Source organism: Phyllostomus discolor, chromosome 11 (assembly GCF_004126475.2).
Source record: "Phyllostomus discolor isolate MPI-MPIP mPhyDis1 chromosome 11, mPhyDis1.pri.v3, whole genome shotgun sequence".
NCBI lineage: Eukaryota > Metazoa > Chordata > Mammalia > Chiroptera > Phyllostomidae > Phyllostomus > Phyllostomus discolor.
The window spans coordinates 92,078,198-92,096,100 of record NC_040913.2 but is presented as its reverse complement, the minus strand read 5'-3'; the positions used below and the strand labels follow the sequence as shown (position 1 = coordinate 92,096,100).

The 17,903-nt window shown below is 45.0% G+C and overlaps 1 protein-coding gene across 2 annotated transcripts in view; it reads right to left on the bottom strand.

Annotated features, from left to right (window-relative positions):
* Positions 1-396: 396 nt before the first annotated feature.
* Positions 397-17,903, bottom strand: part of GPM6A (glycoprotein M6A) — a 184,204-nt gene continuing 166,697 nt past the window's right edge. For both annotated transcript variants that reach the window (XM_028526874.2, XM_028526869.2), the window contains exons 3-7: positions 12,946-13,102; positions 8,037-8,190; positions 6,756-6,832; positions 6,172-6,237; positions 397-2,496 (exon numbers count right to left, since the gene is read on the bottom strand). In XM_028526874.2, the coding sequence (XP_028382675.1) occupies positions 2,344-2,496; positions 6,172-6,237; positions 6,756-6,832; positions 8,037-8,190; positions 12,946-13,102 (607 nt within the window). In that variant the 3' untranslated portion in view covers positions 397-2,343. The remainder of the gene's footprint in view (positions 2,497-6,171; positions 6,238-6,755; positions 6,833-8,036; positions 8,191-12,945; positions 13,103-17,903) is intronic.

The window sequence follows — 17,903 nt, the reverse complement described above, 5'->3', positions numbered from 1 at the left end:
TGGGTCTCACCTTGATATTTTGAAGTTGAACTGAGAAATCATTTTTTCCTCTGAATTTCAGTAGTCTTTTTGTTTCTGTTAGTTTATGAAGCACTAAAGGAAACACAAAACAACCAAAATTAGGCAAGAAAATGCTGTACCTTGATCATTTGCTAAGTGAAATGACCTCTGAAGTCTTTAATGCCCCGCCCCCTCCCCACCCCCCTCACATCCATCCCTATTCTGTGCGTTCACGAAGAGAATGCTCGCTGAGTTTGGAGCGTTAGGTCAGCTCCACGGAGGTAATAAGCGCGCGAGGGAACCAGGGCCACCTGTCACATTTGAAAAGCACACACACGCCCAGCAAAGAGGAATCAACAAAACGAGAAGAACACGAAACGACACCGCGGAAACTAATCATAAGTACACAAAGTACACAGGTGTGTTTATTACAGTTTGCAAGCACTTGGTTCTACATTTCAAAAACGCCACCATCGAGCTGTTGGCACATTTATGTACAAAACAGATTAATTGTAATGCCTGCTACAAAGCACTCCTTGTGAAAATACAAACTCTAATACCAGGGGGGGAAAAAGGCAAAAGCATCAACATCATTACGTAAGTTTGAAAGACAGTTTTAAAAATCATCACAAACTGTTAAGACACAGAACTGAAACACTATCATATAGAATTTAAAGAAGCCCATTAATACTTTTGCTGAATATCTGTAATACTGCATATATCAGAAAATGTTGAACCAGTAAGGTAATCTAAAAAAAAAAAAAGCAAAACCCCAAATCAATTAAATAATACTACAGATGCATTTTCATGCCACAGAGAACCCTAGTAATATCCCTACGTACTACAAGAACTTGTAAAATTATGGGTGATGTGTGACTAGCCATTGTACAAAGGTTGTTTCACTCCATAAAGTTTATTAGAAATGCACTTACCGAGAAAAGGTTTCACAATGGTCAGATCAGTGCACGGTTCTATCTAGTTCCTATACACTGATCAAAATGTCTTGTCAGGAGACAGCATTTGCAAAGACACTTTACAGCATTCTTGTAGCATTAGAAATAGTCAAGAGTCAAGGTTAAAACAAACACCAAATTTGGTACAGTAATACTGATTGCAGTTATTTTTTTTATTCTTTTGATATAGGTACTTCTTATAAAGGAATAGGAACGAACATTTGGTTAAAATGACTTACTGGAAATAAAAGCACAGACATGCCACCACACTGGGGAAGGTTACACTGTGTAGTGGCCTCTAACCATACTTTAAAAAACACTACAGGTAAACCAACGTAGATCGGGAGGCTGCAAGCAACGCTATTATAGTAATGGAAGCCTTTTCAAATCTATCATACACGTCTGAGGGATAGTTTACAGGGGTGCAATCCCGTGAACCTTTTTAAAGTAGGTAAAACGACTTCGGAGGGGTTAGTGTGCTTATTTTTCATACACCGCCTTCATGAAGGTAATCCACGTTCCACGCTAGCATGTTCAAGTTCCGATCCAGCCACTGCTAAGTCACAGAGAGCCCCTTCTCCTGCTGTCCGCACTAGTTATTTCCATCAAAACCGTCCCTAGACTGCACTTGAAAAGGTCCGCCTGGCGTCACAACCTTAGACCGGCGGCAGGCCATGCATTTAGCATCACGGTTTCTACATGCTCACAACATAAACTTGAGGAACCGGAGGGAAATACCTCTTCAGTACACCAGGAAAAAATACAGTGTTAACAAAGATAAGAAGCACTTTTTTTTTTTGACCTACTCTTACGAATTTAGAAATTGCACCTTGGATGGATGAAGACATCGACCAGGGCCCGGAGTGACGCAGCCCCGGTCTTCAGACAAGATTTCCGTGTCTCAGGAAGAGTCGGCAGAACCTCATCTCTGTCTGTGGTTCATAATGTACAGTGGTCCCTTGGAAGGTTACCTGTAGTTACACTAGTTACCGAAATCAAAACTAAAAAGTATAAAAAGCTATTTTATTCCAAAACATAAGAAAGAATGCAAAAGGTATTCTGTATAACACAAGGGAAGTGGATAAAAATCAACTAGATCTCTGCATTTGACGGAGCCAGGATCATCGCTCTTAAGAACTATGAGATGAGTTTGAGAGGTTTAAAAACAAGAAGGCTGGACAGGAGCTTGTGGAAGAGGTCTGATTACACCAGGCTAACGAATTCGGAAACGAAGTGCTCCCCAGCAAGCGGCGGGCTCGGGTGATTCCTAAGTCACCCTCCGTGTCGCTGATGAGGAGCACTTCCCTTTTAGTTTCAGAGGGTCGGGTGGTGGGGCGGCCCTGGGCTGGACACCAGCGCGCCGGAGCGGGACCGGCCGGGAGGGCTCCGCTTATGTGTAGGCGTTGAGCCGCTCTTTGGAGCGGGTGGAGTGGATGTCGTGCAGCTCTTGCTCCTCCTTGGACTTGATGTCCTCGTACTTCTGCATCCGGCAGGCGTCCTTCACGTAGGCCCAGTTGGCGGACAGGACCATCAGGTAGTGGACCTAACCAGAGACAACAACAGTTTATGTGGGAGGCTGCTGGGTGTCCTCCCTGCGCCCCCCGGCAGGAAAGGAGTGTTCCCACTGCATACATGCTTGCACGAGACACGTTCACTAGTTAAATGCAACCAAATGTCTGCGGTGACAGGAATGATATGAGTACAACCCATTCCTCGCTCGCTCCTCCAACGACAAAACACCATCTTGGCTTTCTTTTTTCACTGTTTCTTATTCTTTTCCATTCTGAAGCTTCCAAAACTGATTTTTTAATCTTTATGTGATGTTTCCTGTCCATGCTGCCCTGACCTGTCCAAACCATAAGACTATACCTTCCACGTCCATGCATCTACGTGTTCTAACCCATAGTCGGAAATAGTCTCACATGCAGCTTGAGTTGAGTCCAATTGAATTAAGGAGAGGATACACTGTCTACTGTGCCATCGAAAGAGGGGTCATAGAACCCCCAAATAAACCTGCGGATTTCATTATCCAGTGCATTTTCCATACAGTGAGTGTTGTAGTCCCCCTTAGATTCGAACCGCACAAGAGCAGGTATCGCGTCCTGTGGATTTTGCACATTTACAGGTATCCACAGCAGCGAGACTAGTGCGGGCTCAGAAAGGACGCTCGGGGTTTGTCCGGGGTAATGAAGTCACTCAAGTGACGAAGACCCGGATGCACTCGGACTGACTCCGCAGTGGGGGTCACTGGCGTGTTTTCTCACTTGCCCTCCCTCTCGGTCCGCAGGAGAGAGTGAGCAGTTTTCTGAGTGAGGAATTTCGGTGGATAAGTAGGGAGGGGAAACCAAGTCGTTAGCTTTTTACTTTCTCTAAGTTTTGATGGGAGGGCAATATTTTTACCTCTAATTTAGTAACATAGAACATTAAAATGTAGATTAGTCAAGAACACACTAAAAGGCAGGAGGTAGGTTTGTTCTAGAAAACAGGTGGACACAGAGAATACAAACTCAATTCTGAATGGTGGCTACTGTGGTGGATTAAGATCATTAACAGACGGCAGGAAAAAAATAAAACAACTTTGACGTAACAGCATGAGACAAGAGGCATACCAGCAAGAATGAGCTATTTTCAGAATGTTCTGTTTCCTCTGAAATTTTGCGTTTTGGTTAACAAAGATTATAAGCTACATGTGAACAGCACCTGTGGGTTATATTCTTGCTCTCCAAGGCCTTTTCTGAGTGAAGCGAAACAAGTGTTGCACCCGTAACCAAGTTCACGTGGTATCGTTTTGGTGCTGTGCAAATGTCAAGTGCAGTAGAGAGTGCTTAGCAACTAGTGGGCACTCAGTGCATTTGCCACGTGAGCAAATGCTGTGTTTTCAGATGTTCAAACATTTTCCTTTTAAAGCCTGGGGAAATGTGGCCCCTGAGTCATTAAATATTGTATGGATGCCTTCAGACTTGAACTTCAGCGACCCTGTAGCTCAGACACTAGTGCTTCCCAGTCGGTCCTCAGACGTCTCATCTGGCCTGAGGGGACACAAGCTGCCGGGCCCCTTACTGTCCCCCAGCAGGTAAACATGACCACGGGCACCGGGTGCAAGGCCAAGGTGATGAATGCTGTCGGCAGATAGAATGCCTAACATCGCTAACACGCAATGCAGCAGAGCCCATGTTAATGTTAGTGCACATTCTAATAACCCTGCTTTGGGGGTGAGGACAGGTGCTGTGTTGCGAGAACAGAATGCATTCGTGTACATGAAGCGTCTGACAGTGCGTTCAATGCTCCAGAGCAACGTTAGCCGGTGGCAGAGTCCTACTGGGAGCAGCATCAGTACCGGGAGCAGCAGCGGTACTTACATTACTCCCGTCTCCTAAGAACCGAACTACTGCCAGAGCTAATAAATTGCAAAAACGGATGCAAATTAGTATTTAGATATTGTACATTTCTGAAGGAATCTATGCTTTGCATATATTTAGATATCCAGAAGTAGGCTTTGTACTTAAAAAAATCTTCTAGCCTCTTGCTGTTGGAAAGAGAATTTGTTTATACCTTAATATCTAAAGCTATGCAAAGTTTAGATTCCTTCAGACATACATAGCATCTAAATTTTTATAATCTTAAGGTCTTTTGGCAATAGACACATTTCAGAGTAGGCATTGTTAAGGGCATTTAAATGCCGTGATAGATTCAGACAGGTGCTGCTCCCTGATGTGTTCCGCCTGAGGGCGGGCACGTTCACACAGAATTTTACATGCACCTCGACGCTGCAAAAGCAGACAAAGCTTTATTATACACCTCTTTGCAAGAAGCACTCTACTGAGCTCTTACACATGGGTGTACAGTGCCTGAGCGGGCACATGCCCACAGGTGACCCACCACCCAGGGATGACCACGATCGAGAAGGTGCTTCCTCTCGCCTCACAGCCAGGTGGGGCGGTGGGCACCGTGCGGGCTGGAAACGTCACTGCCCAGGCCATGTGGGTGCTTCCCCGGGGCACGCTTTAGCTCTGAGTTGTGGTCAAGGTTAGAAGGTGTGGGCTTATTGCTTTTCTGTGATCCCTCCAATCAATCAGCCAACGTGATCTTATGAAGCACCTCATGTTCTGAAATGAAATTCCTACTAGAAGTTTCTACACTAACTCTAAATTAATATAATGCAACATTAAGAACATATCTGAAAACCCACTTAGTAGGTTTTGTTAGGTATTTTAAAAAATCACTTTTAATAAAACAGCATCAGATCTTAATACAAAAGCCAGCATGAAGCCACTAAAAATAGCTGGTCTGAAATGGCTCATTAGCATGTTAGCATTATCCCGTCACTCCTATTTGTAGTCTCTGACAAGAGGTAAAATGCTCTTCTCCTTGCAACGGTGCTCCTTCACCAACACGTTAGACAATGGGCTGGCACCCTGGGAAAGGAATCAGATTAGTCCAACGCAGCTAATCATGTCTGCAGCTTGGACGGGCTGCAACGGTGGCAAGGTTACTAGGAGACATGGAGCTTTCTAAGCTGCTGATACTCTGGGGCACGAAACAAACCCGCAGGCCCTGACTGCAGAAGCGTGTTTGCTCGCTGCTGGTGGTCGGCAGCCCGGAGAGCAGGCTGCAGTCCAGGGAGAGCTGCAGAGGAGGGGAAGCATCTGGCACGTAGTAGGTCCTCCAGACGTGCTCAAAGCCAGACTCTAGGGGTTTGTTAATATTTCTTAAGAAAGTTAGATACAGGAGGCATGACATAAAACTGCTGAGCTTTATTTTAAGGAAATTAATCTTTTTTTTCATAAGTGATTCAGTGGCTTTTTATGGTCTTATTTAAAGAGGAAAAGACGGTAATGTAAGTTAAGGAACCGATGGTGTTACTTAGAAGGTCGTGCTGACGCGTTCCTATGTGCCACAGAGATTGTTTTTCTATCAGCAGTACTCTGATGTCTACACGCTAATGAATGTACTTATTTTTGTCACTGTTACCATGTTACTGAGAGTTGTAACCCTTAAACTGATTACTGAATGTTACCTCTGCTGCACTGATGATATTTCTTTAGGGTAAGCCTTGGCTTTCACTTTTTATTTACCCAGCGTTCCCCACCCACCTTTTTTTGTTTTCCCAGTTGGTAAACTAAACGACTCATCTGGACCTCTGATGTGATGGCCTCTGCAAGCAAACACCTCTGCAGTTCAAATGGAGAACCCAAGCCCAGGGGCTTCGAGGTCTTACCATGGCAATGACCGCTGCCCCCGCTCCAGCCAGCGCCACGATGAACAGGTGGAAGGTCATGTTCAGCTGCAGAGGAAACCACAGAAGGAACACATGTGTCAAGGTTGGAGAGAGCAGAGCGCTCAGGCCTGCGGCTTCTTAGGAACAAGAGCTTGTGCATCTTTAACAGAAGTGAGCCTGCCATAAGCCCCTTACTCCACAAGCATCGCTACAATATCTTTTCTCCTGCAGATCATTTAAATCTTTGCAACAGCTTCCTGTTAACGTGATTTCATTAGAAAGATGAGATCATGGTTAATAATGATGGCTTTCAGTAATAGAACAAATAAGGCTAAGGTATCGCTTTTTAAATAAAACTAACAATGATAGTTTCTAGAAAAAAGTTAAAATATTTATCATAATTTTATTGACATACACAGAGCAGCTCATTCACGTTTATTTCCTAGTCCCCCTGCACAACATCACTGCAAGAAAAATTGTTTTTGAAAGAAAAAGAGGGAAATTGAAATGTAGAATGCTCTATTCTCCAAACAGCAAACCGAAGCTAAAATTCTGACAAAATTCAAGGCTGTGAAAGCGCTCACCTCAGTGGATTCACACATCCTCAGGAAATTCTCAGAGACGGTGCAAATTTTCCTTTCCTCCCCAATGGTCACAATCCCTGTAACGTGTAGAAAAAGCATGTTCTCAGGAGGCCAGTGGGAGGAAATGGAACTCGTGCACATAAAACCCAGGCAAGTTCCGTTGTCTGTTACATCACAATAGAGAGACTCTTCCTCAGCCTCATTGCTAGGTAACAATCCCGCGCAGCCCTGTAAGCGGCAGCGCCGACCTCGCAGGCCCTCGAGCGACGTACGGCATGCTCAGTCTGAGCTCGCTCCGGCGTCCGGCACCAGGACCCGGGCTGCAGCCGGTCCCGGGTTCGGTCCAGTCACGGAAGGACGTAGGCGTGACAGTCGCTTTGGCAGCGAAGTCCCAGACCGCTGTGAAGCCTGGACCTCAGTTGATTCTGCGGGCGCACGGCTGCTGTTAGTCTATAAAAGCAGAGCGCCCGAAGGAGAAGTTTTTCTCTGATCCTATTGAAAGCGGGGCCATTAGTAAGGGGAACTACAGAGCTGTAACTGCACTCAGTGCACCCTCGGTCCCGCTGGTTTATGGGCCAGCCGCATCAGGATCGCTTGGGGCAATCGTCAAACATACGTGTTTCTGGACTCCAGCAGAGAACTGTGAAGTCAGGACCTACGGCTGCTTGCCAGGACCTCTGCCTTTATCACACGCCCTCGGGGGACCCGGTGCCACAGGCCTCATTTTAGAGAGGGGACCAGGTCCATCCTAACGTGGATCCTTTGTTTTATCCCGAAGTGGAGCTCATACACTAGAGCTGCGGCCACAGGCTTCCTCTACAGTTATGTTTCCAGTGTCCTTTCAGCTGGCTAAACAGAAGCGATATATTTCTGGCTTTGCAAGAACTGCATGTGCCTGAAATTTGAGAAAACTTCAGAGAAAATAATGCCAAATGTGTGCAGACAGAGACTATTATTTGTCCATTTTTATGAAGGGAGTTGTAAGCCAGACAAGTTGGTGGTAGACAAAATTAGCAGATATTCTGATACTGGTGTCTCTGGGCCATGCTGGAAGAAGAAGAGCTGGTTTGGGCCATGCATGAAACACACAAGCACTCACGAACACTGATGCGCAAAACAAAACAAAAGAAAGGTTGTAAGTAAATTTACGATCTTGCGTTGCGTTGCACTCATAGCCATCCTGGGCACGTGGCCCACGGGCTGCGGGCCGGACGCCCCGGGCGGGAAGTTACTCGGGGAAACTGCTGCGAGGGGCGGTCCCACCGTCAGGGGTCCACCTACCGAACTGGCGCAGGTCCAGGCAGAGGTTGGCGCCCTCCACGAGCGTGGTGTTGCGGCAGATGGTCCACAGGTTGAAGTACATGTACACGGGCAGGGCGGTGAAGGCCGTCACCCCCAGCCAGGCCAGCATGAACAGGTACGTCAGCATGATGAACTGCGGCCGAGAAAAGGGCGAGAGAGAGCATGTATGGGCTACTGGGAAAGGAGAGCTTTTTGTTTACGGCGCGCGCACGCGGTGGAAGGATTTCCGCGCTGTGGTTTTAACGCCGGTAGGGGCTGCAGCGTGGGAACCAGAGGGCGACGGGCAGGGGTCACGTGAGTACGCCTGCTGGGGACTCAGGTGCCCGCAGAGGTTCAGGTGTGCAAGGACCGTCCCCTCTGCGTCTCAATCCCGTGGCATTCGTGTATTTATCGCAAGATCCTCACCAACCCATTCTTGAAACTTCAGAAAACGTTGTGCAAAAGGAGGCGAGCCCGTGTCAAATTTGCATTACAACATCATGCATGCCATGTTGTATCGTCAGTGTTTAAGCTACTTAATCATGTTTATGTTGCATTATCAATATGGCGAGTCTCATGTCGTCTTCGTAGGTAATGATATTGGTGTGAATGTCTACTCTTTTAATGATTTTTGTAAGCTTAGAAAATCTAAGTCTTTCATGCATGTTAATTTTACTTTTGTTAGAGAAACATAGTAGAATACGGTTTTAAGTTTGAACATAGTTTTTTTTCTTTAGTAAATATAGTAAAAGGCCACTTGTGTATCCTAGATACAATCAAATAGGACGCTTAGCTTCAGGGTAGGTGATGCAGAGTTTCAGCTCCACCATCACTTAGCTGCTCAAAAAGAGACAGACAGATGCATGTACTAGTAGGTGGATGAATAGCTGATAAAAGTATACGTATTAATGTGGTTTCCAATCACTTACTAATTATTTAATCCACTTTACCTGCATACAGAATAGCTTAAGTAATTACACACTCTTCCTGTCTCCACTAACACTTGTACTAGCGGCTGTAATCAGAGTCTACCGACAGGGAACACGTGTAGTCACGTGCTGTGGGCCACACGCAGGCTGGAACCCACACACTGACACAGACGGGTGGCATTGCTTCATGCCAGGTGCATGTCACTGAGCTTGCAGGCACAGGTCCCACGATCAGAGGGGCAATTCGTCGGACAAAGTGCCCCTGTAGGTACACCCGACGTGAGACAGACAGTGGTAGCAGGGAGTCTCATGGGAGCAGCCATGTTCTTCTGTCACGTGGTGTTAATTAATCAGATTCAGATATTAGCGATCAAAGTCTGGATTATCCCTGAAAAGCAGCCGGATAAGAACGTCACTGCCAAACCATTGCTCTGCCTCTATACCTGTGTCTGGTCCCCCCAACCCTGGGTCCCTGGGGTGCGGCTTCCTTTCCATCACACACAGGCCCCCTGATGGCCAGCGAGTCACCCACCAGCTCAGCACAGAGGACATGGACAACAACAGGGCCAGCAGAGAAGTTTTAGAATGACGCTCTTATCCATATTTCGATGGTGGCCCGACATGGTATGAAGGAAGGAGCACACGTGTCGCACACTCGTTGCTCCACACCCCGGGGATCAGAGCCGGGGAAGTCAGCTTCCTGCCTTTGAGCAGCGCCCAGCAGGGCAGACTTCACACTCTCGGGGCAACGGGGCCGCTCTCCAGGTCGCTCACACGGCGGTGTGCTCTCATCACCCACAGTCCTTGTGTGCTATGATTTGCGGTGTGTACATTTTCTCCCACGGGGCTTACAATTTCCCTTCCCTCTCCCGCACAACCCAGCTGCCTTAACTCTATCTTCAGAACGAAGTTGGAAGTCGGACAGTGCTGTGGTCTGGGTGTGTACGCACACCTGTGTGCGCCGGCGAATCTGAATCGGCACCGGGGGTGCACGATATGTGCCCCCTCTGCACACTGGGGTCAGGAGTTCGAGCCCCTGGGAGTAGGGATTGTTTTGAAAGTTGCGTCTTCTGAGACATTTCCTGATGACCGTGCGACAGTTACACGACCAGGTTCAGAACACGGGGTGACCGGTGCGTGTGAATGTGAGTGTAAATATGAAGCTGGATTTTTAATCCTTTAAACATACCGCGTTACCTAATGCAGCAGTAGGAGCACAGGTGATGGTGTCTGAGACATCGCCCCGGCACACCGAAAGCTAACTTTCCACAGACAATGGCTGCTCTCTGAATCTCAGAGGCGCAGTTCTGTGACTTCTGAGGAGAAGCAGCAGAGTACTCCGGCTGTGCTTTGACGCCTCTGGTGGCCGCATTTGCAGAAGCCAGCACAACCTAGAATATGTGCAGCGAATCGAATTCACGCTCACATGCAGCTCCATTAATTCCCCTGGCACGGAGCTATAGCCAGGTTTTGCTCCATGATTACGGTAAAACCTCAAACAAGTGAAACTTATTTAATAACTCAGAATATGTACTAAAAGTAACACTTTCAAGAAACGGTAGATGCGGTGACAGTGCTGTAGCACAGCTGGTGCACCTACACGAAAGTAGTGCTGCGGCTGAAATAGAGACAACTGAGGTTGAACATAGTGGGGAATTTATACAGCGAATAGGAAAAGAGCCGGGATAAAGCTAAGGAGACCCGAGATCAACCTTATCACCTACAAATTGCTAAATGTCACTGGACTTCAGAAATCCAGAACGTAATGAACACTTTCTACTAACATCGTTTCATCTCCTCCCAAAGCTGACTTCCTGCTGGCCCGTCCTGTGGAACGCTGACAAGGTCCCTACACTGTGAGCCGGCAGGTGTACTCACACCTTCTACGTCCCAGCAGAAACAAAGCCTGGCCTAAACATACTAGCCAATAAAACGTTTTGAGTACTAAGCTGTTTAAACCAGGGGAGGGACTGGAGTGAGTATGCTTCCACCGCTCCGCGCTCTTTTTTCCTGACCTCACGCATGGACAGGTGCGTGGTGGGATGTGGGCCACAGAGAACAAGGAGTGCCCCCTCCTATTCTCCTCATCAGAAGAACAAAAATGAGCCACGTAGAAATCCAGACAACATCTGGCCTTGACACACCCTGGGCTGCCTACGGTAAACATTTCCCATTTTGCTCGACTCCACCCGAGACAGAGGAGAATATTTCTCGGGTGCTCCTTATTCTTCCTCCTTCCTGGGGGTGCAGGGAAGCAAGTCCACAGCTGCAGCGGACTGCGCAGGGTGGCCTTGCTCACCCACCCGGCCCAGGTGCCAAGGGTCCACTGAGCTGCAGAGTATCAGTAATCATGCCGCCAGTCTCAGTGCCCACCCACTCCTGATGTCACTCATCGGGATGACGTCATGCAAGTCCATTTCCATTCTCTGCCGCTTGATTCTGATCTGCAGGAGGGCAGAGTCTGATTAACTGACTTATCGCGCATCAAGCGCTGACACACTGCCGCTTACTTACTGCGTGCCTGGCCGAAATGTCACATCTGTTTAGCAAGAAAGGGGCCTGACAGCACACTGACTATCGGCCAGGTTTTGAGCTGGGTTGAGTCTGGGCTGCTCTTTCTGCTTCTGCATGTACCGCTGGGAAAGGGGGACCCCCATAACCCCACCCCCCACCCCGAGACCGAGGTGGCTCTGGGATGAGTTCCTTGCTGAGCAACATTCGGCGCACACCCTGGCACACGGGGTGTGCAGGTCAAACCTCAGCCTGCTCCTCAGGCCGGGATCACTGCCACCACCCCCAAAACAGATGGCATGCCTGAAGGATGGGACGCTACAGGGTGAGGAAATCAGGTTCCATTCCACGTTTGGAGCAAATAAGAAGAAGAAGTCCTTGTGTAGGGAAAAGGCATTCAGAGGGGGCTCCTGCTGGAGCAGAAAGGCACATTTTACAACAATAAAAACGAATTAAAAAAAGAATTAATCTAAGACCTTTAACTTAATGTCCTCCAGATCTGTAACTTCATATTACCGATCCTACGAACTTAGATATCGCAACAAATATTGTCCCCCCATCAGTCTTTCAAGAGATTATCCCAGAGACAACTATAAATATATAAATAAATACCCACAACAGTTTCTTATCACCACTGAGCTGGGCAGCACAACAGACTTTGTTATAAGCTGGTAAAAAAATGTTTGGTGGTTAAAATGTATCTCTTTTTTAACTTTTCTGTAAGGCTGAAATGAATCACATCATTCCTTATTAGAGACATCGTAATCAAGAGGAAATACGTGCTGTGCTTAAATGCATCTCTTACGTAACACTGGAAAAGTAAGAAAACGTGTTAGTCAAGGATGAAAGTGGCAAAGTTGCATTAGAGGAGAACTATTATGCATAAAAATGCAGAAGTATGTTCAACCATGTCACTCTCCACATTGAGACCTGTGTGCTTTTGTAGACAGACACACATTGCCCGCATTGGCTCTGGAGTATGACAAATTGACTTATCATTAACCATCAGGCCAATAAGGACTTAAAACCTAAATTAGTATAATAGTGTCATTCTTATCTTATATGTCACTATTAAACAGATATTAGATGATACAATTCTCCCCAAATTTAAGGTAAAATACAGACATGCCCTAAAGGAGAAGAGACACATGTATTGCCTATAAATTGCAGATGGCTTTTTCTGTTATTGGAATTTCTCAACATTGCATTGCAACCCCAAAGCCCTTTGGGAAAAAAAAATCGTAAACCAGTTGACTGTTTTGTTGCATGTGATTGAGAATTTGAAACTGGACGTTCACATGGAATAATCTTAATTTGGGAAACAACGCTAAGAGTTAGGATTGCGATCACAGGAGGGAATGGTACTGTGTTTAAAAAACACTTCCATTCCTGGCAGGTGAAGACACAACACACCTGTGCGCCCCTGAAACGAACTCACAGGTGACACCGAACACTCCCGACCAACGTACCCAGGCGCTGACGCAGCGGCCGCAGGCGGTGATCTTGAAGTCCCCGTAGAGGTCCCGGATGGCGCCGGTGGTGAAGAAGCCCTCCACCATGAGCAGGATGCCGTAGACGAAGAAGGCCGCTGCCAGGCCGTAGATGACGTACTTGAAGATGTCGATCCTGGGGAGAGAAGGCCACGTTTATTTCTGTCACCACGCTCTGCGGCTGAACCGCAGTGCCGGGTCCTCCGGAGCTCACGGTTCCTTCGGGATGAGGGCTGGGGAGCGTTTATGTTCCTAATGCAGGTTGGGTGTAGGCACGCTTTTGCTCCATAGGCCTGACGTGTGTATGTACATTTGATTCTTCCCCTTACAGTACCTGCCGACAAAGGCTTGTCCTGTCTGTGCATTGCCCTTCCCTTCCCACTGCCCCTCCCCAAGCTGTCTTGGATAAGCCGTGGGTCCCATTGCTAGGGAGCTGGCTTAAATTCATTTGATAACTAGGCTACTCAACACATGATTTCTCTAATTATGACAAAATATCAAGTATAAAGATTTCTGTATATATCACTGAGTTTTAAAAGAGGAAGAAAGCTTTGTGGTTAATGATATGTTCATTTTTGAGGAAATTGCAACCTCAAATTTTTGTTATTATAAAAAGCCAATTGTAATTGTGCTTAATGTCACACTTACCGTAAACCATCACTACCATTTTCTGCTGATGATATCAGTAATAAAAAATTATAGCTTTACAGATAAGTGGTGATTGTGAGAAGTAAGCATTTTAGGGAGAATCACTATGGGAAATGACACAGCATTGGGCATGAGCCACGGTGCAGCATAATTCCAAGGAGGAGGAGCGGGTAGGCATCCTTCCTGGTCTCACAGCTGAGTGCCCCGTATGCGAGAGACCCATGCATTGTCTGCAAATTGCAGATGGATTTTTCTGTTCTTCTAAATGTCGTAGGGGAACCCCAAAGCCCTTTTGAAAACAAAATCATAGAATTTACTACTTGCATGTCTTCTTTGACAAATGTCTACTGAAGTCCTTTGCCCATTTGTAAGTCAGGTCATTTACTGATTTGTTTATTTGCTTTTGCTATTGAGCTACAGGAGCTCCTGATGTGTTTTGGGTGTTAGTCCCTTGTTGGCTACACGGTGTGCGGGTACTTCCTCCTACACTGTAGGCTGCCTCCTCACTCTGCTGTTCTCTCTGCCGCACAGACGCCTCCAGGTTTCACGAGGTCCCACGTGTCTGTTCTTGCCTTTGCTGCCTGCACTTTGGGTGCCGTGTCTCAGAAATCCTCACCAATACCAATATCGTGACGTTTGCCCCTCTGTTTTCTTCTAAGAATTGTACAGTGTCAGGTCTTGCATGTGAATGGTGTAAGATGAGGGTCCAGTTTTACTCATTAGCAAGTGAATGTCCATTTCCCCCCAAATCATTTCTAAAGATACTTTAGATACTGTCCTTTCCCCATGGTATAGTCTTAATATCTTGTGGAACATCATTTCACTGTATTGTACAGGCAAGGGTTCACCTCTGAGCCCTTTTGTCTGTCTGTCTCTAGGTTAGCACTAGAATGCTTTGATTACTGCTGCTTTATAATGTTTCAAAATTAGAGAGTGTAAGGTCTCCAGCAATGTTCCTCTTTCTCAAGATTATTTTGGCTATTTGGGTTCCAGATGAATTTTAGGATTGCTTTTGCCATTTTCATTAAAAAAATCATTGGGCTTTTGATGAGGATTGCATTTGATCTGTATACTGCTCTGGGTAGTATGTGACAATATAATCTCTTCCAACCGCTGCTGCTTTAATTTATTTCAGCCATGTTTAACAGTTTTCAGCATACAAATCTTTCCCCTTCCTGTTTCAGTTTATTCCTCAGTATTTTATTCTTTTTTGATTTTTATTGTAAATGGGATGGCATTTATATAAATTCAGACTTCTTAAATTGGTTAAGGCTTGTGTTGTTACCTACCAAGTTCTCTGTCTTGATGTTCCACGTGCCCTTGAGAAGAATGTGTACTCCGCTGCAGTAGGATGGAATGTTCTAGCATGCTTGTGAGGCTGACTTGTAGAACAGTGTTGTCCAAGTCCTCTGCTTCCTAATTAATCTTCTGTCCGTATCTTCCATCAGAACACCCACCATTTCTACTACAGAAAGTGGCTACTGTTTCTCCCTTCAAGCCCGACAGAGTTTTTCTGCCTGATGTTGAATGCATATATAACTGTCAAATATTCCTAGTGAATTGACCCATTTTTCATGATATAACATTCTTCATTGTCTCTTTTGACAGTTTTGACTTAAAGTGTATTTTGTTTAATACCAGTATGGCCACCCTTGCTCTCCTTTGGTTATCATTTGCATGGAATCTTTTTTCATCCTTTTTCTATGTTTACCTTTAAATCTAAAGAGATTCTCCTATAGACCACAGGGATTGAATCTTGTTTTTATGACCTTTTAGTTACTTTGCATCTTTAGGTTGGGGAGTTTAATCCACTTACCTTTAAAGTTATTACGGATAACACAGGACTTGCTATTGCCACTTAGTCATTTTCTATTTGTCTTGTAGCTTTTTTTTTTGTCTTGCTGTCTTTTGGTGTCTTCCTTTCCATTTCACTGATTTTTTTTAACAGTGACATGCTTTTGCGCCTTTCTCAATTTCTTTTATGTATCTTCTATAGATATTTTCTCTGTGGTTATCATGGGGCATACATAGAACATCTTAGAGTTAATTTTGAGAAGATAACTTCAATCACATACAAACACGCTAAACGTTTACTCATCTCAGCCACACGCTTTATGTTATCGGTGTTACAAATTACATTTTTTATGTTATGTAGCCATTGCCATATTTCTGCAGCTACAGCATTTTTATACTTTTGTCTTTTAACTTCTATGCCAGAATTAAAAGTGATTTATGTGATAGTATGACAGTATTCTGTATTTGTCTATATTTACCTTTACCAGTGAGCTTTATACTTTCATGGGCTTTTGTGTTGCTATTTAAAGTGTTTTTATTCCAACTTGAAGGGTTCCCTTTAAGCATTTTTTTTGTATGGCAAGTCTAATGGTGATAAACTTCCTCAGCTCTTTTTTAAATTCTGAGAAGTTGTTTCTCCTTCGTATGTGAAGGGTATTTTTGGCAGACACAGTGCCTTTGGTTGGCAGTTTCTTTCCCTTAGTGATGTAAACCACCTCCCTCCCCTCTGGCATGCAAGATTTTCCAAAGAAATCAACCGACAGCCTCATCGAGTTTCCCTTCTAGGTAAAGAGTTGCTTGCTCTAGATTCTTTCAGAATTCTGTTTTTCCATGTTTGATAATTTGATTATATGTCTCGATGTGGATTTCTTTACATTTATCCCAATTAGAGTCCACTGAGGTTCTTGAATCTTGATGTCTAAGTCCTTGTGCAGATCTGGGAAGTCTTCTGTCATTGTTTCTGTAAGTAAGCTCTCTGCTCCTTTCTGTCTTCTTCTGGACTCCCACAGGGAACGTTTGGATCTACTGGAAGGTGCCCCGTGAGTCTCTATGGCTTTCTTTACTCTGGTTCACTCCTTCGGTTCCTCCGACTGGATGATTTCAAGTGACACGTCTATGAGTTTGCTGATTCTTCATTCGGCTTCATCACCCTGCCTTTGAACCCCTCTAGCCAATTTTTCAGGTCAGTTATTTAACCCCCAAGTTTCTGTTTGGTTCTTTCTTATGTTTTCTATCTCTTTGTTGATATTCTCATTTTGTTCAAGCATTGTTTCCTTGAGTTCATAAGGCATCTTCATGATGGTTATTTTGAATTCTGTGTCACACGATTCATGTAACTCCATTTCTTTAAGACTGTTTTCTAGAGATTAATTTTGTTCCTTTTTGGGCAGTGTTTTCCTTATTTCTTCAGGGGTCTTGTAATTTAGTTTTGTAGGTCTGTGCATTTGGAAAAACAGCAACCTCTCCCAGTCTTTAAAGAATTAGCTTTGTACGGGAGAAGACCCTCACCAATCAGTCTGGCTAGACATTCTTACGGCCACTGAAAACTTTTTTTTTGGGGGGGTGTAATTTTGAAGGGCCCGTGAGGGTAATTTCTTGAGTCGACAGACTTGCTGGTTTCTTTCTCAGAAACTCATGACCTTGCTCTTCCCGGTGACCATCTGTGGCACAGCCCGTTCTGCTTCTACACCAATGAGCTGCCCCGATCCCTCTTGTTCTGAGCAGCCACTCCACATCCAAAGTTTGCCGGATGCAGGAGAGTCAGGCTCAGGTTCGGAGATCTGAGAATAATCATTGGTGGGCTTGGGAGACTGAGGCCAGGAGCCAGGGGATGCAAACAGGGCTTCTTCCCAGAGCTTCCAGATGGAGCGCGATCCTGCCAGTATCTTGATTTCAGCCCATTTCAATGAGCTCAGTATGACCCGATTCAGACTTGTGAGGTCCAGAACTTTAAAAAAAATAATAAATTTGTGTTTTTTTAACTTACTAAATTTGTTGTAATTTGCTACAGTAGCTACAGAACGCTAATGCATTACTGTTATGAACAGCACGGTACATCTCTGGGAACAGTGTAGGTTGTTTCTTTAAGAAAAGTTCCTAGAAAATGTTGAGGTCTATTTTGCAGAAGTGGTGTTCAGGAAGTTTGTGCCACAATAAAGATGTGTTGATGATGAGTAAGAGGGACTATTCTCTCTTTGTTTTCCAATCCCAGGTATCATCGTTCAATTTTCCTGATAGATTTATAGTCAAAAATGGCATTATTTTAATTAATTTTCTTAGTTTAGTAGTATGGATGAAGATGTATTTACAAGGTATTAGTAATTTTGTATTTTTCATGGGATATGTTTTGTATCTTGCCAATTTTTCTACTGGAATACCTAGAATATATTTTTGTTGTTAATTTTGAATTTATTAGAATTAAGCACACTTGTCATGTAACTGGCAAAGATCTTGCTCAGTTTTTCATACATTTTAATATTTTCACACACTTTCAT